Raw genomic sequence first — 24,860 nt, 5'->3', positions numbered from 1 at the left:
CGCACCTGCGCGCTCCGGGATTCCAGCGAGTCTCCGGCCTGAGCTGCTGAGCCGTCTGCGCCAGGTTAAAGAAAGAAGATTCAAAAAAGATACATGAATTTCCTGAAGATAGGGTCTTACTAAGTTGTTGAGACTGTCCTCGAACTTCCGATCCTCCTGCCTCAGCCTCCCTGGAATGATAGGAAGGATTTCTCCTTGTGAACCCAAGGCTACTTCTTTTGAGCAAGAAAAATATTAAACTTGACTTCAGATCATTGAGTTAATATGTTCTAATGTGCACTAGGTTGTAGGCTTAGGAGTATTGTTGGTCGTAGACTCTAGGGGTGAGTCACAGAAGGCTAAACAGGTTTATAAGGCCGCCATTGGTGTGCTAAGGCAGTGGAACCAAAAGCTAGTCAGTTTTGAGGTTCTAGGGTAAGATATCCACTAAACGCTACAGAGCCAGGCCTTCCTAAAAGAGATTACTTTGCCCACCACCTTTGCTTGTCCAAGGTTTAATGGAGTTTACAACTGTCCTGGCAAACCTCCACACAGAGGCTAACTGTCCCATCTGTTTGAAGCACTTGGAAAACCCAGTGACCATCAACTGTGAGCATAACTTCTGTCTCTCCTGCATCAGTGTGTCCTGGAAGGATCTAGAGAATAGTTTCCCCTGCCCTTTTTGTCACTTTCACTGTCCAGAAAGGAAATTCACAATTACCAGCTGGGTAATTTGTCTGAAATTGCTAAGCTACTCCCATTAAGAAGAAGCAAGAAAAAACGACAGGAAGGAAAGTTTATGTGTGAGAAGCATAAACAAGTTCTGACTTTTTTCTGTCAGAAAGACCTAGAGGTTTTATGTCCACAGTGCAGTTTCTCCTCTAATCACAAGCATCACTATATTTAGCCCATTGAGAAGGCCGTCCTCTATCACAGGAAAAAATTGGAGTACTACCTTGACCCATGGAAGGAGAGAGTGGAACAAATTGAAAAACTGATTAGTATGCAAAGTAGAAAATCCCTGGAAGTGAAGAAAAAGGTAGAACATAGGAGAGAAGAAGTCAAGTCTGAATTTGAACAAATTGCATTGTTTCTCCAAAATGAGCGTGAGACTGCTCTCAGACAATTACAAGATGAAGGGTTGGATATTTCAGCAAAACTACAGGAAAACCTAACAAAGCTTTCACACCATGCCTCCTCATTAAAATATCTGTTGAAGGAGATAGAGAGCAAATATGTAAAATCAGAAGTGGAATTATTAGCAAATATTAAGAGTATCTATCACAGATATAAAAACTCAAAATGCCCTGAACCTTTTTCATTCAAATTCAAAGATTATGTTTACCAGCTTCCTCCACAATATTCTGGCTTAAACAGAATTATTAAGCAATTTCAAATAGATGTAGTCCTAGATCCTGAAACAGCCAATCGCAAACTTATCGTCTCTGAAGACAGAACAAGTGTGCAATATGGAAATAGGCAAAAACCACCTCATAACCCCAGAAGATTTTATCTCTGCCCAGCTGTTTTAGGCTCAGAGGGATATAATTCTGGCAGACAGTACTAGCAGGTAGAAGTGAAAGACAAGCCTGAATGGATTGTGGGTGTCTGTAAAGTTTCTTTCCAGAAGAAGGAAGAATCAGACTAAAACAGTTGTACAGGATGGATTATGGGAAGTTGGGCAATGTAGTCAGACTAATTATGTTGCATTGGGCTCTAAGAAAATCTTCTTCCAAAAGTAATACCTAGTACGTTTGGTAATTTTTGGACTCTGAAATGGGTAAGATTTCCTTTTACAATATGGATGATAGAGCTCTTCTCTATACTTTTGATGATTATTTTACAGAAACACTTTGGCATTATTTCTACACTGGAACTGACTCAAAACCTCATAAAATCTGTACTGTCACAGATTCTGAATGGTGATGTATTATTAGAAGATTCTTTTTTTTTTTTTTTGCTTTCAGTTAGTGGATATAACTGAGCCAGTGAATCTTGTTGATAGTTCCCTTTTTAAAATATTTGTTTTTACAATAAGCTATTATTTCATATAAAAATTTCAGCAAGTTCATAAACATGTAGTTACAGTGCCTGCTTTGTAGGCATATTATGGGATCCCATTAGGAAATGCTTTAGAAATTCTTAGATACTTGGAAAAAAATGTATTACTTTTCAAACGGTATTACTTCAATGATTGTCAATAAAGGCGAATTAGATTTTAAAAAGTAGAAAATTAAGAAACAGGGTCTAGTGGTATGCATACACAATAGAATACTATTAGACTTTAAATAGAAGGAAATCCTGTCATTTGCGACTACATGAACAAAGTTGGAAAACATTATATTAAATGAAATAAGCCAAGCAAAGGGAGACAAATACTGCAAGGCACAATGGCACACAATCCCAGCTGCTCAGGAGGCTGAGGCAGGAGGATCTTCAGTTCAAAACCAGCCTCAGCAACTCACTGAGGCCCTTGTCTCTAAATAAAATACAAAAAAGGACTGGGGATGTGATTCATTGGTTAAGTGCCCCTGAGTTCAATCCCTGGTACCCGCCCCCAAAAGGGGAAGACACTGCGTGATTTCACTTATATGTGAAATCTAAAAATGTCCAACTCATGAAACAGTAGAATGGTGGTTGCCAGGAGCTGGGGATGGGAGGCAAGAATGGGTAGAATGTTGGCCAAAGGACACATAATTTCAGTTAGGAGGAAAATGTTTGAGAGATCTTTTGTACAATTTGGTAACTATAAATAATAATAATACATATTTAAAAATTGAGTGCATTATAAATTTTATCACCAAAAAATGAGTTGTATGAATAGTGCATGTTAATTAGCTCCATTCAGCCATTACTCAATATGTATATTATAAATATACATTATTTGTCAATTAAAACAAGTGTCAGAAATTTTTTATTAATTTTTTAATAATTTTTTTTGTTGTTGTTCTAGGGGTTGAACCCAGGGATGCTTTACCACTGAGCCACATCTCCAGCCCATTTTATTTTTTGAGACAGGGTCTTGCTAAATTTCTTTGGTCCTGCCTAATTTGCTGAGTTTGGCCTCAAACTTGGAATCCTCCTGCTTCAGCCTCCTGTATTGCTGCAAGTGGCATGCATCACCATACCCAGCTAAGCTCCAGGTTTCTTAATGATTAAGATTCATCACCTAAGCTCATAAAAATTACCCCATTCACAAAACTCAAAATGACAAACACATCATCACTAGGAGATTCTATATACTTAATTTCTATTTTGATAGATGAAGTAGAAAAAAGAAAACCGATGAAGATTTAGGAGATTTGAATAAAAGAATTTAAAGCTAATTCAACAAATTAAGTCATACTCAACAGCTAGAAAGCTGCATTCTTTTAGAGAATACATGAAATATTTTCAAAAATCATTTCATCTTATAGTATTATATATATTTTATTTGTTCTAATTAGTTATACGTGACAGTAGACTGCATTTTGACACATAAATGGAGTATAATTTCTCATTTGTCTGGTTTACATGATGTAGCATTATACAGGTTATGTAGTTATATATGCACATAGGGTAATGATGTTCAATTAATTCTATCTTTCCTACCCCCAAGCCCCCTCCCCTTCCTTCACTCCCCTTTGGTTCAAATTACCTCCATTCTCCCCGCCCCCATTGTGAATTATCATTCACATATCAGAGAAAATATTTGGCCTTTGTTTCTTTTGGATTGGCTTATTTTGCTTAGCATAATATTCTCCATTTCTATCCATTTACCTGCAAATGCCATAATTTCATTCTTCATTAAGACTGAGTAATATTCCATCATGTATATGTACCATAGTTTCTTTATTCATTCATCTGTTGAAGGGCACCTAGGTTGGTTCCATAGTTTAGCTAATGTGAATTGAGCTGCTTTAACATGGATGTGGCTGCATCACTATAGTATGCTGATTTTAAGTCCTTTGGGTATAAACCTAGGAGTGAGATGATTGGGTCAAATGGTGGTTCCATTCCAAGTTTTCTGAGGAATCACCATACTGCTTTCCAGAGTGATTACATCACTTTGCAGTTCCACCAGCAATGTATGAGTGTGCCTTTTTCCCCACATCCTTGCCAACGTTTATTGTTGCTTGTATTCTTAATGATTGCCATTCAGACTGGAGCAAGATGAAATCTCAATGTAGTTTGGTTTGCATTTCTGTAATTGATAGAGACGTTGAACATTTTTTCACATATTTGTTGATGGATTGTATTTCTTCATCTGGGAAATGTGTGTTCAGTTCCTTTGTCTATTTATTGATGGGGTTATTATTATTACTATTATTATTATTATTATTTTGGTGTTTTTTTTTAGTTCTCTATACATCCTGGAGATTAATGCTCTATCTGAGGTGCTTGTAGTAAAGATTTTTTCTGTAGGCTCTCTCTTCACATTATTGATTGTTTCCTTTGTTGTGAAGAAGTTTTTAGTTTGATTCCATCCCATTTGTTGATTCTTTTTTTTTTTAAAATGTTTTTAGTTGTAGATAGACAGCATGCCTTTATTTTGTTTTTTTTTTTTTTTTAATGCGGTGCTAAGGATTGAACCCAGTGTCTCACACATGCTAGGCAAGTGCTCTACTACTGAGCTATGGCCCCAGCCCCCTGTTTACTGATTCTTGATATTACTTCTTGCACTTTAGGAGTCTTGTTAAAGGAAGTCAATTTGTAGGCCTACATGGTGGAGATTTGGGTCTACATTTTCTTCTATTATGCACAGGGTCTCTGTTGTAGTGCCTAAGTCTTTGGTCCACTTTGAGTTGATTTTTGTGCAGGGTGAGAGAGAGGGGTTTAATTTCATTTTGCTACATAGGATTTCCAGTTTTCCAAGGACCATTTCTTTTCTCCAATGTATATTTTGGGCACCTTTGTCTAGTGTGATATAACTACATTTATGTGGGTTTATCTCTGTGTCTTCTATTCTGTGCCATTGGTCTATGTATCTGTTTTGGTGCCAATACTGTGCTGTTTTTATTACGATGGCTTTGTAGTATAATTTAAGGTCTGGTATTGTGATGTCTCCTACTTCTTTTTTTTTTTTTTTTCTAAGGATTGCTTTGGCTATTCTGAGTCTCTTATATTTCCAAATGAATTTTATAATTGCTTTTTCTATTTCTATGAAGAATGGCATGTGGATTTTAATAGAAATTGCATTAAATCTGTATAATACTTTTGGTAGTATGGCCATTTTGACAATGTTAATTTTGCCTATCCAAGAGCATGAGAGATCTTTCCATCTTTTGAAGTCTTCAATTTCTTTCTTTAGTGTTCTGAAGTTTTCATTGCACAGGTCTTTCACTTCTTTCGTTAGATTGCTCCCCAAATATATTTTTTTTAGGCTATTGTGAATGGGGTAGTTTTATTAATTTCTCTTTCAGTGGATTCATTGTTGAGGTATAGGAATGCATTTGATTTATGGGTGTTAATTTTATATCCTGCTACTTTGCTGAATTCATTTATTCTAGAATGTCTTTGGTGGAATTTTTTGGATCTTCTAAATATAGGATTATGTCATTGGCAAATAGTGATAGTTTGAGTTCTTCTTTTCCTATTTGTATCCCTTTAATTTCTTTCTTCTGTTTAATTGCTTTGGCTCTCGTTTAAAAGACGATGATGTTTAATAAAAGTGATGAAAGAAGGCATCCTTGTCTTGTTCCAGTTTTTAGAGGGAATGCTCTCAATTTTTCTCCATTTAGAATAATGTTGGCCTTGGGTTTAGCATAGATATCTTTTACAATGTTCAGGTATGTTCCTATTATCCCTAGTTTTTCTAGTGTTTTGACCATGAAGGGGTGCTGTATTTTGTCAAATGCTTTTTCTGCATATATTGAGATGATCATATGATTCTTTTTAAAAATATTTTTTGAGTTGTTAATGGGCCTTCATTTTATTTATTTATATGCTGTGCTGAGAATTGAACTCAGTACCTCACACATGCTAGGCAAGTTCTCTGCCACTGAGCCACAACACCAGCCCCTAATCATATGATTCTTGTCTTTAAGTCTATTGATGTGATGAATTACATTTATTGATTTTCATATGTTGAACCAACCTTGCATCTCTGGGATGAACCCCACTTGATAATGGTGCACTATCTTTTTAATATGTTTTTGTATGCAATTTGCCAGAATTTTAGTGAGAATTTTTACATCTATGTTCATCAGGGATATTGGTCTGACGTTTTCTTTCCTTGATGTCTTTGGTTTTGGTATCAGAGTGATACTAGCTTCATAGAATGAGTTTGGAAGGGTTGTCTCTTTTTCTATTTCATGGTATAATTTGAGAAATATTGGTGTTAATTCTTCTTTGAAGGTCTTGTAGAACTTGGCTGAGAATTCATCTGGTCCTGGGCTTTTCCTAGTTGGTAGGCTTGTATTTCATTGTTCCTGGTTCAGTTTGGGTAGGTCATATGCCTCTAGAAATTTGTCGATGTCTTCAAGATTTTCTATTTCATTGAAGTATAAATTTTCAAGATAATTTCTGATTATCTTCTGCATTTCAGTAGTGTCAGTCATGCTATTTCCTTTTTCATCACAAATTTTAGTAATTTGAATTTTCTCTCTTTCTCTTTATTAGCATGGCTAAGGGTTTATCAATTTTATTTATTTTTTCAAAGAACCAACTTTTTGTCAATTTTTTGAATTGTTTCTTTTGTTTCAATTTTATTGATTTCAATTATTTCCTGTCTTCTACTGCCTTGGGTGTTGATTTGTTCTTTTTCTAGGACTTTGAGATATAGTGTTAGGTCTTTTATTTGTTGACTTTTTATTCACTTAATGAATGAGCTTAATACAATGAACTTTCTTCTTAGCACTGCCTTCATGGTGTCCCAGAGATTTTGATATGTTGTATCACTATTCTCATTTACCCCTAAGTATTTTTTTATTTCATCCATGATATCTTCTGTTATCCATTTGTCGTTCAGTAGCATATTATTTAGTCTCCACGTGTTAGAGTAGCTTCGATTTTTTAGTCAATCATTGATTTTTAATTTCATTCTATTATGATCTGATAGGATGCAGGGCATTATCTCTATTTTTTTGTATTTGTTAAGAGTTGCTTTATGGCATAAGACATGGTCTATATTAGAGAAGATCCATGTGCTGCTGAGATGGATCTCACTGATGGATGAAATAGTCTATTTATGTCTGTTAAGTCTAAATTATTGATTGTATTATTTAGTTCTATAATTTCTGTGTTTAGGTTTTGTTTGGAAGATCTATCCAATAGTGAGAGAGGTATGTTAAAGTCACCCAGTATTATTGTGTTGTGGTCTACTTGATTCTTGAAGTTGAGAAGGGTTTGTTTGATGTACATGGATACTCCATTGTTTGGGGCATAAATATTTATGATTGTTATGTCTTGTTGATGTACGATTCCCTTAAGCAGTGTGAAATATCCTTCTTTATGCCGTCTAACTAACTTTGGCTTGAAGATTTTATCTGGTATGAGGATAGACTCTCACTGCTTATTTACACACTCCATGTGAGTGATATATTTTATCCGATCTTTTCACCTTCAGTCTGTGGATGACTTTGTCTATGAGGTGAGTCTCTTGGAGATAGCATATTGTTGGGTCTTGTTTTTTATTTTATTTTATTTATTTATTTACTTATTTGTGGTGCTGGGGATTGAACCCAGGGCCTTGTGCATGCAAGGCAAGTACTCTACCAACTGAGCTATCTCCCCAGCCCAGGGTCTTGTTTTTTAATCCAATCTGCCAGTCTGTGTGTTTTGATGATGAGCTTAGGCCATTAATGTTCAAGGTTATTATTGAGATATGATTGGTGTTTCAGTCATTTTGGTTTATTTCTAGTTTTTTTAATTTTTTAGATGTTAATAGACCTTTATTTTATTCATTTATTTATATGTGGTACTATGAATAGAACCCAGTGCCTCACACATGCTAGGCAAGCGCGCTAGCACCGAGCCACAACTCCAGCCCTATTTCTAGTTTTTAATTTCAATTAGTTTCTCCTTTGATTGACTGTTCCTTTAGTGTAATTCCTCCCTTCACTGGTTTTCACCTTTTTTTTTCCTTTCATTTCATCTTCATGGAATATTTTGTTGAGAATATTCTGAAGTACAGACTTTCTGGTTGCAAATTCTTTTAATTTTTATCATGGAAAGCTTTTATTTCATCTTCAAATCTGAAGCTTAATTTTGCTGGATATAAGATTCCTGGTTGACATCCATTTTCTTTCAAAGCTTGGTATATGTTATGCCACTACCTTCTAGCTTTGAGGGTCTGTGTTGAGATATCAGCTGAGATCCATATTGTTTTTACCCATATGTAATCTGATATTTTTATCTTGAAGTCTTTAAAATTCTATCTTTATTCTGTATGCTAGGCATTTTCATTATATTGTGACTTGATGTGGCTCTTTTGTAATTTTGCACATTTGGGGTCCTGTAACCCTCTTGTATTTGTTTTTCCTTTTCATTCTTTAAATTTGGGAAATTTTTCTTATTTCATTGAAAAGATTGTGCATTCCTTTGGTTTGTATCTCTGTGCCTTCATCTATCCCTATAAATCTTAAATTTGGTCTTTTTGTGTTATTCCATTGTTATGGTGTGGATATGAGGTGTCCTGCAAAAGCTCACGTGTGACACAAAGCAAGAAAGGTTCAGAGAAGAAATAATTAGACTATAAGAATCTTAACTCAATCAGTGAATTAATCCTTTGATAGGGATTAACTGAATGGTAACTGAAGTGGTAGGGTGGAGGGGGGCACTTGGCAGTGTGACTTTGGGGTATATATTTTGTATTTGGAGAGTAGCAACTCTGCTTTCTGATCATCATGCGAGCTACTTCCCTCTGCCACACTCCTCCATCATGATGTTCAGCCTCACCTTAAGCCCCAAAGAATGGAGCCTGCTGTCTATGGATGGAGACCTCTGAAACTTTGTGCCCCTAAATAAACCTTTTCTCCTCTACAGTTGTTCTGGTTGGGTCCTTTAGTCCCTGCAGTGAAAAAGGTGACTAAAACACCCATAATTCCTGCAAGTTCTGTTCATGGTTTCTTAACATCTTCTCTCAGTGGTCAACTCTATTTTCAAGATGATATATATATTTTGTTTTCATTGTCTGAAGTTCTGTCTTCCAAATGGTCTAGTCTGTTGGTGATACGTTCCATTGAATTTTTAATTTGATTTATTGTTTCCTCTATTTTGAGGATTTCTGTTTGTTTTCAAAATCTCGTTATTGAAGTGATATTTTGCTACCTGTATTTACTCTCTTACATTATCTTTACTTCGCAGATTAGTTTATGTACATTCTAAACTCCTCCTCTGACATTTCTTCCACTGTGTTGTTGATGGATTCTGTTATTGGAGTATCTTGGTTTGCTTGGGGCAGTTTGTTCCTTTGCTTTTTCATGTTGTTTTTGTGTCTATCCATCAAGTAATGTGAATCTGACGCAGTAGAGTTTCTACCCTGTGGACTTACAGTGTCCCTGAAGGTTTCCAGTACCTCACTGTTTAGGGGAGATAAATAACCAATGCAAATAATTTACATTATTAAAGCAAATAGTTCCTACTATGATGTCTACAATGTTAATTATCATAATAAACAGAAATGATATCATCAGTTATTGCCTGTAGTAAAAACAGCAAGTTCGTGAAAGGGTTTACGTTTTCAAATGGTGGACAGAAAACAGAAGTGATATACGATGTGACTGTGAGGGAGGAGGAGAGAAGACAGAAGTAAAAGATTAAAGGAAGAGTGAAAGAACAATAGAGACTGGCTGTTAGCAGGAGAAAAGAGCATCAAGGGAAATGGGATAAAAATATATGTATAAAGAAAAAATCTTTTTAAAATTAAAAAATAAAAGAATACAAAACTAAAATATAGCAATCAAATATTCTCGTTCACAAAAAACTAATCCATGTAAAATAACTGACTTCCAAAATGCTAGAGGTGAGAAGAAAAAAAAAAGGAAACGGTATAAATGTGCATGTACCATTAAGATCACAAACAGTAAAAAAGAATTTTTAAAAATGAAAAAAATCTTGTTAAAAGAATTCTTCCCGTTGGAGTTCAAAATATCCTTAGCTTCTCTTCTCAGCAGTTTTAGGTGGGGTCTTCTGGAGTGTGATGTTCCACCCTCTGGATTGCTGGAGTGAGAGAGATAATCCCATAGGCAGATATCCTCCAGGCTCTTTGCTGGATGCCAATTGATCTGGAGATCTTAAATCAGGGCACCTCCAGCGCCCAGTACTTCCTGGTCCATTGCTGGAAGACATTACCCCAGGGATCTCCCCTGGGTTCCACTCGTGTGTTACAGGAGCCTATTCTTAATCCCCTACATCACTTGCAGACCCTATTTTTCCTGGTGTCGAGTTCAGTCGCCAATCTCTCCCACCTAGCCTTCTGAGTTCCCAGCCAGATGCGCCTCTTCCAGCTGGTCCTGCCAGCAGTGGGCTTTTGGAGGGGGAGGGGGTAGAACCGGGTGGGTTTCCCTGTGTAAACCTCCTGAAAGCACTCAGAAACAACTCCAGACGCAGAAGCTCACGCGAGAGATTTTATTAAGTAGACAGGCACACTGGCTCCCTGTAGGGTGAGAGAGAAAGGGAGAGAGCACACAAGAGAGAATGAAAGCCAGGAGGAGAGAGAGAGAGAGAAGATGGAGGGGGAGCTATTAAGTAGTGGAAATTCACGGCTAATAACAACAGACCAATGGCAGGTGAGGAGGTTCATGGGCTAACAGTCTGGACCAATTACTGGCTAGGAAGTTCATAGGCTAACAATCTGGGTTGTAAAGTAGTGTGGGGGAGGGAGAATAATGGCAGCAGCAAAATAGCAGATCTGATGCCAACACCTCCCAACGCGTTTGATTTTTACTTAAGCACAGTCTATGTCCTGCAGCATGTGTTTACTGGGCCTGTATTTCCGGTCAAACTTGGGTTTGCCAGGATTTAGCTTCCTCAGTTGCCCACCCCACCAGGCCACAGCTGCTAAATGGTTCCTCCCTTGTTCTCTCCATGATGCCTGGGGAGATGATGGCTTCTTTCCCAGCATGCAGATAGCCCCGCAGGCAGTGAGTCCTTCAGGTTTGCTGGGCAATGTCCTTGGTCTCTAAACACTCTGTACCCAGATGTGCCTCTGGCCTCCCAAAAATGCAGCTTCCTTTAATTCCCTTATCCCTTTACTATGCTCATGAAGGGACCTCTCTGACTGCAGCTTCAGGCCTGGCTGTGGCAGTAGCTGTGCTGCTGGGAATTTTTTCCTTATTTTATTATATCCAACCTCCCATGTCTCTAGTCTGCTCTGAATCTCCAGTTTTAGGTTCCAGTAAAGTCCCCCTCCCCTTTTTTTTTTTTTTTTTTTTTTTTTTCCCCACCTTGCAGAGAAGCTGCCTCCTGCTTTCTTGGTTTCACTCCATGGAGCAGCCAGGAATGTGACCTCCTATGTTCCACCATCTTGGATTTCTCTTATCATAGTATTGTTAATTTTGGGGGGTGGTACTGGGGATTGAACTCAGGGGCACTCGACTAATTTTAAGTCAGTAAAATGAAATAAAAGTTGGGTGAGGTGGTGGCAAATTCCTGTAATCCCAGCTACTGACCTGTAATTCTAGCTACTTGGGAGGCTGAGGCAGGAGGATTGCAAGTTCAAAGCCGCCTGTGAAATTTAACAAGACCCTGCCTCAAAATTAAAAAGGGCTGGGGTGTAGCTCAGTGGTAGAGCACTTAACTAGGAGTATGTATGAGGACCTGGATTCAGTCTTTAGTAGCTGGGGGTGAGGTGAGGAGGAAGTTTGAACAAAAGACTTCCTTTGAAAATTTAAAAGCCTCTGAATACAAAGAAATCACATCCCAGTGTCTCAGGAGGATCACAATTTGAGGCAGCCTGGGAAGTTCAGTGAGACCCTATCTCAAAATAAAAATTAGAAAGGGCTTTGGAGATAGCTCAGTGCCCCTGGGTTCAATCCCCAATACAAAAGGGGCAAAAAAGAGAAAAGAAATCATCATGGAATATTTTGTACAGAGAGTCCTGTATGAAATAAACAGCCATATGTAATTACATAGTGGTATGCAGTTAAACTGATAATGGGAAACTTGTGGTCTTAAATGCTTGTATTAGAAAATAATTGTCTAAGTGTCCACCTTAATCTGAAAAAGAACAGAATAAATTCCAAAAATGTAATAGTAAAATGATGATAAAAATGGTAGAAATCCGTAAAATGGAGGAAAGTTACAGTAAAAAAAATTTTTTTTTTTTTTTGATGAAACAATATTCTTTGAAGAAAACTAATAAAGGAGGTAAACCTCTGGGACTAACGGAAGATGAGAAGAGGGTACAAGTATCAGTGATAAAGAAGACATTACCACAGATCCAGAGACTAAAAATGCTAGGCCAGTAAATTTGAAAACTTAGTCAAAGTGGAAGAAATTATAGGAAAATACCCTATAAAGTCTCAAAATGCAAAAAGAAGGACTAGGGAATGGAGTTCAGCATAAGACCCTGAGTTTTATCCCCAACAGTGAAAGAAAAAAAAAAAGGTAAGGGAAGGAATGAGTAGATTTGGCATTTCTTTAATTGAAGTAGATGACTTAAACTATCCTCATAAGGAAAACACATCCCCAGGTGGTTTTATAGGTACATTCTGCTAGATAATTCTACCAAGAAAGTACTGTCTGTACTTTGAAGGAATAAATTATTCCAGTCTTACACAAACTCTTCCTGAGATCAGGAAAAGAACATCTAACTCACTTTATGACTCTAACATAATGCTGATATTGAAATCAGAAAGATAGTTGAGAAGGGAAATGTGTATTTCCAAATAGCTTATGAACATTTCAACAATCCGAACAAAATATAGGCAAATTTAATTTGCAGATTTGCCAAGTTAAAGGTTTATATTAAAAAAATCAGTTATGGCAAGCACTTCTAGAGTGGTAGAATTAGGCCCTCTGAAAATATGCTCCTTCGAAAAAACAATGAGAACACTGGCAAAAATGATCAAAATCAACTTTTTCAGAACTCAGAATAAGCCAAAGGTTTACAACAATCTAAAGAATGTATTCTAGAAGAACAGCTGAATTTCTGGAAGAACAGCAAGACCTGTGGTGTTTTAACAAAATGAAGGCGAAATCAAGGCTTTCTCAGATACACAAAAATTGAGAGGTTTTGTTGCCAACAAGCCCGTACTATAAGAAATACCAGAGTCTCTGAGGCTGAAATGAAAGAACACTAGACAGTAACTTGAATTCACATGAAAAAATAAAGGACACCTGTAAAAGCAACTGCATAAGTAAAATTAAAAGTCCATGCAGGTGATGGCTCAGTGGTAGAGCTCTTGCCTAGCATGTTTGGGGCACTGGGTTCGATTCCCAACACCACATAAAAATAAAATAAAGGTATTGTGTCCATCTACAACTAAAATATATATAGATATTTAAAAAGTCAGTATAAACATATTTCTTGCTTGAACTCTTTTTCCTTCCTCTGATCTAAAGGATGACTATATAAGTTAATAATTATAAAAATGTTGGTAGGCTTATAATGTATAAAAATGTAATTTGTATGATAGTAATTACATAAAAGTGGGTTATATAGTGACTCTTTTCTACCACTGAGTTATATCCCATCCCCTTTTATTTTTCATTTTGAGACAGGGTCTTGCTCAATTGACAATGCTGGCCTTAAACTTGTGAACCTCCTGCCTCAGCTCCCTGCATTGCTGGGATTATAAGCATGTATTATTGCTCCTGGGAGTAGTCAAGTTTTTGTATACTATTGAAATTAAGTTGGTATTAACACATTCTAGATTGTTTCAAGATAGATGTTTGTTGTAGTCACCAGGCTGAAAAAATAAATAAATAAAATAAAACCCCAAAATTATAGTAAAAAAATAACAAAGGAACTAAAATGACACAGTTAAAAAAAAAAATCTCTTCACAATAGAAAACAGTAGTGGATGGGCTGGGGTTGTGGCTCTGTGGTGGAGCACTTTCCTAGCATGTATGAGGCACTGGGTTCAATTCTCAGCACCACATATAAATAAATGAATATAATAAAGATCTATCAATGTCTAAAAATATTTTTTTAAAAAGTAGTGGAGGAATAGAGAAACAAAAAAGACAGAAAACAAATAGCAATTTGGCAGGCTTGAATCCTACTTTATTACTTATATTAAATGTAAATGGATTAAATAATCAAAATGCAGTGATTAGCAGTATATAGTTTACGTAGACCCTCTTTAGAGTCAGAGATACATATGCTTAAAGTAAACAGATGAAAAAGATACCGTGCAAACAGTAAGAGAGCTGGAGTGGCATAGGGATATTAGGCAAGACAAATGTCAAGAAAAAAAATTGTTACTAGATGTAAAATTAGTACATATTATGATGATAAAAAGATCAGTCATTCAAGAAGATATAGCAATAACAAATATACAATTAACAACAGAGCTTCAAAATACATGGAAAACTGATGGAATTAAAAGGAAAATAGATAATTCAATAATAATTGTATTAGTTAACTTTTCATCAGTGTGACCAAATTACCTGACAAGAACAACTTAGAGAAGGAAAAGTTTATTTGGGGCTCACCATTTCAACGATTCATTCCATGCTTAGCCAACTCCATTGCTCTTGGGCCTGAGACGAGGCAGAATGTCATGGCACAAGGGCATGACAGAGGAGAACTGCTTAGCTTGTGGCAGCCAGGAAGTAGAGAGACGTAGAGAGACTAAGGAGCCAGGGACAAGATATAGTCCCCAAAGGCATGCCCCCAGTGACCTCCTTCCTCCTGCCATGCCCACCTGCCTACAGTACCATCTAGTAATCCATTCAGGTTATTAATTCATCGAATGGATCCACTGATGAGATTATAGCTCTCAGAATCTGATCATTTCACCTCTGAATGTCCTTTGCATTACCTACCACATGAGCTTTTCAGCGGATACTCCAAGATCCAAACCATGACAATAATAGTTGAAAACTTCAACTGAAATTAGATGGTGATAGTTGACATAATTCTGTGATTGCATTAAAAACCACTGAGTTGTACATTTTGAAAGAATGAATTTTATAATATGCAAATTATATCTATCAATAAAGCTGTTAATTTAAACAGTTCAATTTTGTTTACACACCAGAAAATATTTTTTAAAGTTACTATTTACAAGAGTAACAACAAAAATAACTTGAAATGAATCTAACGAAAGTTGTATAAACCCTAAACATTTCACAATTTTATAAAACATTTTGGAAACTTTAATTCTATAAAAAAAAAAATCCAAAATCTCATAAAGGTTCTTAGTTTCTTCAATAGAACTATTCCTTTTTTTTTTTTTTTTTTAATCTTTTAAATTTTCAGACAGATCTCATTAACTTGCCCAGGCTGACCTTGAACTTGAGATTCCCCTGCCTCAGCCTCCAGAGTCACTGGGATAACAGGTGTAGACCACCTCAACCAATAAAAGGATAATTTCTTTAAAGTAGACCAGTAAACCTGTTCCCAGCCTCTCCCACCTGCTACTAAATCAAATCTTACAGTGTATTTCCTTTATTAACTTTGCTCTTCATTAGTACTGGATGACTTAACAAGAAAAGGAAAAGTCTTTGATTTAAAACTGCCAGCTTCTGAAATTGATCCATTCAAACTGTATAGGTTAAGCTATCATTTAAGAATCCTTCCTTTCACACAATAGAAAAAAAAATACCTTAAGTCTGAACAGCTGGATGAAAGGCAAACTTTACTGGAATAACTTTCCACTCCACATATTGTAAATTGCTGTATCTAGCGTGTTATAGATAACACTCTATCCTTCATGATATTTTTAGGTGAGCCTGTTAATCCTAGAGAAAATAAAAACTAGGTAAATATTAGAGGATAAATTCTGGGAAAGGAGAAAACATTGCAAGGGAAATATTAACTTATTGTAATTTTATAGTATGTGTGTTAAGTTTTGCAAACAGATAAGTCAAATGAGTAATTTGGTTTTCTGTGATAGTATAGAAGAGTACTGAAATTAATAATTGAAGCTGTTATGATTATAAGCTTGAAGAAAAAGTACTACATTTATTGAAAGAGATTTTGATGTTTAGTTCAAATGGGGGTAAGTTTTTAACTTAAAACCTGTAAAATTTATGGGCAATACCATGCCTCTTAGATGGTTTCTCTACTATATTCACAAGGGACAAGTAATATCAGAAGCAATTTAATTACTTGTAACCTAAGTCTTAGGGGCTTTGTGGGGGTGCTTTGTTATTGACCTATTTGTTATGTACTGTTTTCCTTTCATATCCTTCAGGTATTTGAAATTCATCTTTATATACAATGTCATCGTCAAATGAAGGTCCGGTTGGATATACCCCCCCAGATGGAGGCTGGGGGTGGCCAGTGGTTGTTGGTGCTTTCATTTCTATCGGCTTCTCTTGTGCATTTGGCAAAGCTATTTCTGTATTTTACAAAGAAATTGAAGGTATATTTGATGCCAGCACCAGTGAAGTGTCGTGGATATCCTCCATCATGTTTGCTGTCATGTATGGGGGCGGTGAGTACCACTGAGACCTGCTCTTTTAACTACCAATAGGCAGGTAAAAGCTCTGTAGTAAGTGCTTTCTGCTCTGGATGCCCTTATCAGTGAGGTATTCGAAAAGTTAATTCTTGAAGTTATGTTATTAGAATCATATTTTTCCTTCTTTTTATCAATAAAGGATATATAGCAACCATATGTTCTCTTAGGTTACTTATGACCCAAAGTGGTGTCATTTTAAAGGATAACTTTAAAAAAAAAAAATGTGTTTTCTGGCAGGGCATGGTGGTATAAGCCTATAATTCCAGCAACTCAGAAAACTGAGGCAGGAACATTGCAAGTTTAAGTTGGCCTTAGAAAGTTAGGCCACCAAAAGTTTTATAATAAAAAGGTCTAGGAATATAGCTCAGTGGTAAAGTGCCCCTGAGTTCAATCCCCAGGACAAATTAGTAATATTAATAATAATCATATGCATTTTCTGGATTGGGGGGCAGCTCAGTGGTAGAGTGCTTGCATAGCATGCATGAGACCCTGGATTCAATCCCCAGTACCACAGGGAGGGAAAAAAGTGTTTTCTGCTTTTGCTGATATATAAAAAGGCATCATATATCCTGTAACCTTGCTCAATTTTTGCTGTTTCCATTAGTTTATTGGTAGAGTCTGTCAAATTTTTTGGATATACAAAGTATCTTCCACAAATAATGATAGTTTGGTTTCTTCCTTTCCTTATACCTTTTTTCCCCTGTCTTACTGCGCTGGCTTGGACTTCCAGTATAATGCTGAAGAAAAGTATTGATGGTAGGCATTCTTGTTTTGTAGTTTTGTTACTGTTGTTTTCTGTGAGAAACAAAACACACTTTAGCTAGTATATAAATATACCCTAAAGTCAGAAGTTGAATCAGATTTGTTCAACATCACATTGTCTTCATACATCTGTGCTTCAGGTGTCTACCTCCAAATTAAGAACAGAACAGACTTGCTACTGTTATGTTGATGATGTTCTAAATACATGAAGAAGCCTACAGACACTTATAATAAGGGAATGTGCCGCCTGTTCTACCTTATGAGAGGTTGAGTGAGGTCTTTTCTACTTTAGGTGAATCCATCTAATATGTTCTAGAAGCATAGAAGATATACAACCAATGCTCTTTTTTTCCACTACATGAACCAATGAATCTGCAATAATGATAGAAAGCAGTGTTCTTTACATGACCTTCTGTTTTCTCTGTTTGTTGTGGGGATGGGGGTTTTGTCTGGATGCCCTCTCTTGTCAGTAATGCCTTGTGTGGACACAGAAGTCGGGAGTGGGCTTCTCTGCGTTGCTAAGTTGCCTGTTCTCTCCCAGGTCCCATCAGCAGTGTCCTGGTGAATAAATATGGCAGTCGTCCAGTCATGATTGCTGGTGGCTGCTTGTCTGGCTGTGGCTTGATGGCAGCTTCTTTCTCTAACACCGTACAGGAACTTTACTTATGTATTGGAGTTATTGGAGGTGAGGCGCTACTGGTTCATTTTCAAGCATTCATTTTTTATTTTTTGGTGGACTATTGGCAGCATTTATCTGCCAATTCTTTTGAGAAATAAAATTTATTAGAAAAATTACTGAATGTTATTTTTAAGAGCTTTAGATATGTTAATTTCAGAGTGCCAGAAAAGCAAACTTTTAAAGAAAGTCTAGCATTAATTGACATTATCATTTGTTAAATGAATGAGTTTAAAAAATTTCTGTCCCCCTTCCCTTTCTTCCTTTCCGCCCTCACTCCCTCTCTTCCCTTCTTCCATCTAAAGGAAGATAGCAGTAAAGGGCGCGGTGCCCTGAATTGTTGAAAGAGCAGTCAGTCATCAGCTATTCCCACAAACCCCGGACTACCCAAGATGGAATTGGCTCAAAGTGGACTAAGGGAGAACATCAGACACAAAGAGCAGATTTTCTGGTAGAGAAGCCAGGTACATTTTCAAGGAGTAAAGGGTCCTCTTCCTCCCCACACCCGCTTGCCCCTGCATTTTTTTAATTTTTATTTTTAGGTACTGGATTGAACCTAGAGGCTCTTCACGACTGAGCTACACCTCCAGTCCTTTCTTATTTTTATTTTTTATTTTGAGACAGGTCTTCCTGCCTTAGCCTCCTGAGTCGCTGGTATTACAGGCATCCTTTTTAAATAATTATTTTCATGAAGGTACATGGAGAACTATCATATAACACCAAAGCAGGAGGGTGTCAAGTTCAAAGCTAGCCTCAACAAAGAACTTGTCTTCAAGTAAAAAATAAAAAGGGCTAGGTATGTGGCTCAGTCATTAAGCACCCCTGAGTTCAATACCTGGGGGACCCCCCCAAAAATATATATATATGTAAGATCATATATATTATATATAAATATATATTTTAACTATATATCTTGTGTGTGTGAATATATATACACTGTTTATTAATAGAAAAAAGTGTTGATAACTTAAATGTCCATTAGTCAAAGAATGGTGAGTGAATTATGGTATCCATTCAATGGAAAAATAACATCAGCCAAAATATATTTACTGAGATGAGGAACTATGGGCATATGAATGATATATTGTTAAAAAGTTTGATATCAGGCTGAGGGTGTAGCTCAGTGGTAGAACACTGGCTTAGCATATTTGGGTTCCAACCCCAGCATAGTAAAACAAATAAATAAAAAAAGGTTACAAGTATCCCTTGGTTTCATTCTTGGGCTTTCTGCTTATTTTCATTGATTAGTTTCTCTCTTTTTTAATAAATACCACACTGTTCTAATTATTGTAACTGTAATATATTCATTCTTTTACATTGGTTCCCAAAATTACTTATCTTTTTCAAATATTTATGATGTATTTGTTCTCCATGTGTATTTTATGGTCATTTTACCTCATTTGAAAAATAAAATACATTGACATTTTCATAGAAATTGCATTCAATTAATGAATTTATTGCAGTAGTACTGGCATCTCTGACAGTGTTGTATTTTTACTATCCAAAAATATTTTCATTTACTGTCTTCCTTTCTGAATTTCTAATATTTATTTTTTTCCTTTTTGCTTTCAATCTACTGTTCCTCAAGAAAACTAATATTATGGAAATTAAATACAGGATCCTACATTTATTATTCTTTTGGTCATAAGAGTAAAAATAATAATTTTAATGTTTTAACTCTGGTATTTGCTACCTAGAGACACTTAGGTCTGTATATATTTGACAGCAGTTGACTTAATGTTCTATTAATTATAATAGCCTCTCTCACAATGACGACGATTTTCTCCTTTCCATTCAGTTTCTTTGTCTAGTTAATTAATAACAAATATTTCTGACATTTATTATAGTACATAATACTGTAACTTTTTCCTCCCTCTCAGGTCTTGGACTTGCTTTCAACTTGAATCCGGCTCTGACCATGATTAGCAAGTATTTCTATAAGAAGCGACCATTGGCCAACGGACTGGCTATGGCAGGCAGCCCTGTGCTCCTTGCAGTCCTGGCCCCCCTCAATCAGACTCTCTTTGATGTCTATGGTTGTAAAGGAAGCTTCCTGATTCTTGGAGGCCTTCTACTAAACTGCTGTGTAGCTGGAGCCCTGATGCGACCTCTAGGACCCGAACCAACACAGGCAGAGAAAGTTAAGGGTAAAGATTCCCTTCAGGAAATTGGAAAATCTAATGCAAAAAAAGTTGCAGGTGATGCAGGAAAATTTAATGATGGGAATGATAAAGAGAAGAAAAGATCAGTCTTCCAAGTAGTTAACCAATTCCTGGACTTGTCCCTGTTTACCCACAGAGGCTTCATTCTATACCTTTCTGGAAATGTGATAATGGCCTTTGGACTGGCTGCACCTTTAGTCTTTCTTAGTAGTTACGCCAAGAGTCAACATTACGCTAGTGAGAAGGCTGCCTTCCTACTCTCCATTTTGTCTTTTGTCGATATTATAGCCAGACCTTCCATGGGACTGGTAGCCAACACAAAGTGGATAAGACCTCGAATCCAGTATTTCTTTGCTGCTTCTATTTTTGCAAACGGAGTGTGTCATATGGTACTGCCTTTTTCTACCAGCTACATTGGGTTCTGTGTGTATGCGGGATTCTTAGGATTTGCCTTTGGGTGGCTCAGCTCCTTATTGTTTGAAACACTGATGGACCTCGTTGGGCCGCAGAGGTTCTCCAGTGCCATGGGATTGGTGACCATTGTGGAATGCTGTCCTGTCCTCCTGGGGCCACCACTGTTAGGTACAGTATGTTTCCCTACCTCTATGGCTCTACTGTCATAAAATGGGATTGGGACAACGATAGAAAGCAGAGATTAGTGAACTGTTTGGTAGCAAAGGGCGTGTCTTTCTCATTTCTGGACCCTTAGTGCTGGCACATTATTTGGCACAGGTGATTGCTCAAATGCTTACAGAATCAAACTAAATTGAACCATCAAGCTGAAAGGAGAATAAAGAACTATTACAATCTTCAGTATTTTTTAAAGTATTTCTGGTCATAAAACAAACACACTTATTGTAGAAAAATGTGTAATGTACAATTCTACCCTTAAAATACTAATAGTGTTTTTTCATTTTAATCATGACATTTATCTCAGTACTACTATTCAAAATAATAATGTGCAAGGGTTCACAGTGTTCCCGAGACTGTCCTCATTACTTTATATGTCCTGTCATATTTCACAATTCTATGAGGTAGAACTGTTACTGTCCCACTTTATAAGTGAAGAAATGCAGGTTTCTAAAAATGAAATAATCTGTTCAAGATCTCATATTCACTAAAAGACTACAAAACTTAATAGATTATTCTATAAGAATGGCAAATTCTTTACATTTAGAAATTACTACTTAATATTGAATACAAGAATAATTTGGCTCTCCTCTGGATTGATTCATGCTTTTGAGATTATGCATTGAAAAGTAAGGAAGACTATACCAACAGAGAGGCTGACTTCAAAACGTCCCCTCTTCTACTTTTTTCTTTACTCTGAGTTTCATGAGTCCTGTCAGCTTTCACCTCCCAAATCTTTCTGATCTGCCCATTCTCTCCATTCCAACTAACACCCTTATCCAAACTCCTGTTTCCTATGCCAGCTGATCCTAATGGTAACCTCATAACTGGTACTCCTGTACCAGCCCCAGCGGTCCTGCAGTCTTACACCTCTTCAGTTGCTTCCCACTGCTCTTAGGGTGAGGATAAAAGTTCCTAATGTGACTTGCGAGGCTCTGCCTGGCCTGGTCTCACTTTTCTCTCCAGCCTCATTTCTTAGCACCAGCCCATCTTCCCCGCTCACATGCCATGCTTCCTCCTACCCCTGTGCCTTTGCACTTGCTCTTCTGCCTGGATCTTCTCCTCACCCCCTTCTGAGGCTCCCTGTCACCCTGCAAGTCTCGGCTCAGTGGACTCAAGGGAGGAAGACTTCCTCACCCCACCTGCCAGTCCCAGTCCTCCATTTTCTGCTTTCACAGCCCTCCCTGTAGCGCTTGTCACATTTGTGTATCTGAATAACATCTCTTCTCCGTTCAGCTGTGGATGGTAAGGCCCTTGCTCACCCTCATCTGCAGAGCTGAGCGAAGCCAGTGCCTGGGTCTTGATGGACTCTCAGTGACAGTTACTGAATGAGCCATGCCCGGAGTCAGGAAACCACATGGAACCACATCTGACCTGGTTCTATTAAGTGCAGAGTAGGGCTTTCCAGAGTTAATTTCTGGAGATACTGATAAACTGCAACCATAACAAAACGTTTAGAAACACAAAGTTAAATGGGTTTCTTTACTACCGGACTTCACAAAGCCTAGAAGATAAAAAGAAGTGATATGCCATCCCAAATTCTTTTGACCTTTGAAACATTAAGCTCCCCGTTGCAGTAGTTACAGGTACAGACCAGGGATCAGATTTCCTGGGTTAAAGCCAAACGAATGGTTTCATTTACTAGCTTTGGGACCTTGGGCAAGTTACTTCTGTCTCTGTACTTCAGTTTTTGTGTCTATATGGTGCGGATGACCACGGAATGTGCCTGTCGTGAAGGTTAAGTGCTTAGCCTGGTGGTGAAGTATTGCCGTTGGTTCAGTTCCCGGCACAGGACACTCTGGGACATGCTGATAGGGAAAGAGCCTTGGCCCCGGGTAACTGGAATAGCTGTGTGTCCTTGGACAAGACTCCTAGACCTCTTGTGAGCAACACTTTTTCCATTATGTATTGCGGAATTGGTTGTAGGTAATTTCCAGGTCTTTCCTAACTCAAATTTGCCAAGAATTGATGATTTTTCATGTTGCTGAAGATAACAGAATACCAAGGGCACCTAAAATCATTGAGAATGACATAAACAGAAGATCAGGTTATTTTTAGCAACTCCTTTTTATACTGATCAGTCATTTGTGGGCTCGTTGAAGGCTGGGTCAGCATTTTTCTGAGTGAATCCTTACACTTTGGAAAGGGTATCTCTGCTTACTCTTACCCACGTACTTTGTTTTTTATACCCTTAGGTCGTCTCAATGACATATACGGAGACTACAAATATACATACTGGTCATGTGGTACAATCCTAATTATTGCCAGTGTTTTTCTCTTCATTGGTATGGGCATCAATTATCGACTTGTGGCAAAAGAAGAGAAAGCAGAGGAGAAGCAAAAAAAGGAAGTTAAAGAGGAGGAGCCCAAAGAAGTTACTACATAGAACAGACAGGCCCTGAAGGGAAGCATCCAGTGTAAAACCATGGCTAGTCAGAGGTGCTTTTTACCAAAGATACTGGAGAACATTCTACTGAACCATGATCACCTAGCGATGGTGAATGTGGACAGCAGACACCTTTGTGAAAATTGCCAGGTGTTTATTGATAAAACTTTATCTCATCCTTCACAGCAGTCCAAAATAAACATCACATCCTTTAGGGGCCGGGGATTTGTAAAAGACAAAGGAAGGAAATTGCTTTTATTTGAAGTCAGATTGATTAAGGTATACTTTACATATGATTTAACACCCTCACCATTTTTAGGGGTGCTGGGAATTGAACCCAGGGCCTTGCATACGGTAGGCAAGCACCATTCATCCCCAGCCCTACAATTCAATTTTTTAAGGATGAAGTTTGATGAATTTTGTCAAAGATGTTTATTCAACTAAGTATGACCCTAGTATAGTACATTTCAAAGACCCCAAATAGTTCCCTCCTGTCTTTTGCTGTCTACCCCTCCCTTTACCCATAATCCCTGGCAGCTATTGACCTGATTTCTGTCCCCTAAGTTTTGCCTTTTCCCAAATGGAATTAATGGAATCACATCATAGGTAGCTGTGGCATAACAGAAAATAAATGTTTGGTCTTTGTCTCCAGTTCCTGGCACACAGCTCCTAAACCCCTTGATATACCTGGAGTGGTAAGAGTGTCTTTTGCATCTAATGACAGGATTTGTAACTGGGGACCTCTGGAAATCTTCAGGATGGGGGCTGGTCCTCAGAAAGACCAAGGAGTGATGAGAGGGTTGGATTTTCAACTCCTTCATAAAAACCCCTAAACAACAGTCCCAGCTAGGGGAACACACTGAGGTGCCAAGAAGGTAGCACACCTGGAGAGTTTCCCCATACTTTGTCCTATGCACCTCTTCCTTCTGGCTTTTCCTGAGTGATAGTCTTTATAATAAACTAATAAACAAAAGGAAAGGGTTTCTCTGAGTTCTGTGAACTGTTTCAGAAAATTATCAACCTTGAAGAGGGGGGTCACAGAAACCCCCAAATTATTACCAGTTGATCAATTACAGGTACAGCCTGAGACTTGCAAATAGTATCTTAAGTGAGGGAGTCTCATGGGACTGAGCCTTTAAACCTGTGGAGTCTGACACTAACTTCTGTCATTAGTAGAATTGTTACCCACAGTTGATGTCAGCAGAGTTGCAGCAATGACTGTCACTATGGAACAAACTTACAACATGGTGTCAGAAGTGACTAAAAATTCAGAGTAGCCTACTGTGTCTTTCACATAGCATCAGGATTCATCTTTGTGGTTCCATTTATCAGCAGTGCGTTCTTTTTATTGCTGAGTAGTGTTCATTTGTATGGATATACCATGATTTGTAAATCTATTCACCAGTTTATGAACATTTGAGTTATTTCTACTTTCTGTCCTTTGTGATTAAAGCTGCTATAAACATTGTAAGAGATCTGTGTGTAGATACAGACTTTCATTTTCTTGGGTAAATGTTGAGATTGGGATTACTGGGTCATATGGCAAATTCATGTTTAACTTTACAAGAAAATGTTCTTGTAAAGAAACAGATTATTTTCTAAGTAGTTGGCAGTGTATGGAATTCTGAATGTTCTACATTCTTGTCAGCAGATGTCTTTCTAATTCTGCCACACTAGTAGGTGCTTGTTGTTGTTTGTTTGTTTGTTTTTGT

The 24,860-nt window shown here is 37.3% G+C and overlaps 1 protein-coding gene and 1 pseudogene across 5 annotated transcripts in view; both read left to right on the top strand.

Moving 5' to 3' along the window:
- LOC306658610 (monocarboxylate transporter 1-like) overlaps window positions 1–24,615 on the top strand; it is a 34,981-nt gene extending 10,366 nt beyond the window's left edge. For 2 of the 4 annotated variants that reach the window (XM_079135761.1, XM_079135762.1), the window contains exons 2-5: window positions 16,266–16,508; window positions 17,836–17,979; window positions 19,851–20,714; window positions 22,958–24,615. In XM_079135761.1, the coding sequence (XP_078991887.1) occupies window positions 16,292–16,508; window positions 17,836–17,979; window positions 19,851–20,714; window positions 22,958–23,148 (1,416 nt within the window). In that variant the 5' untranslated portion in view covers window positions 16,266–16,291 and the 3' untranslated portion in view covers window positions 23,149–24,615. The remainder of the gene's footprint in view (window positions 1–16,265; window positions 16,509–17,835; window positions 17,980–19,850; window positions 20,715–22,957) is intronic. The other 2 variants (XM_079135763.1, XM_079135764.1) reach the window with 2 other exon arrangements.
- On the top strand, window positions 5–2,178 carry LOC306658627 (tripartite motif-containing protein 60-like; annotated as a pseudogene). The gene has a single exon. The product of its transcript is annotated as a tripartite motif-containing protein 60-like (transcript).
- Window positions 24,616–24,860: the final 245 nt, after the last annotated feature.

The sequence above is a fragment of the Sciurus vulgaris genome (genome assembly GCF_902686455.1).
Source record: "Sciurus vulgaris genome assembly, chromosome: 1".
Lineage (NCBI taxonomy): Eukaryota > Metazoa > Chordata > Mammalia > Rodentia > Sciuridae > Sciurus > Sciurus vulgaris.
The sequence above is the reverse complement of the archived record's forward strand: the minus strand, read 5'-3'. Positions and strand labels throughout refer to the sequence as shown.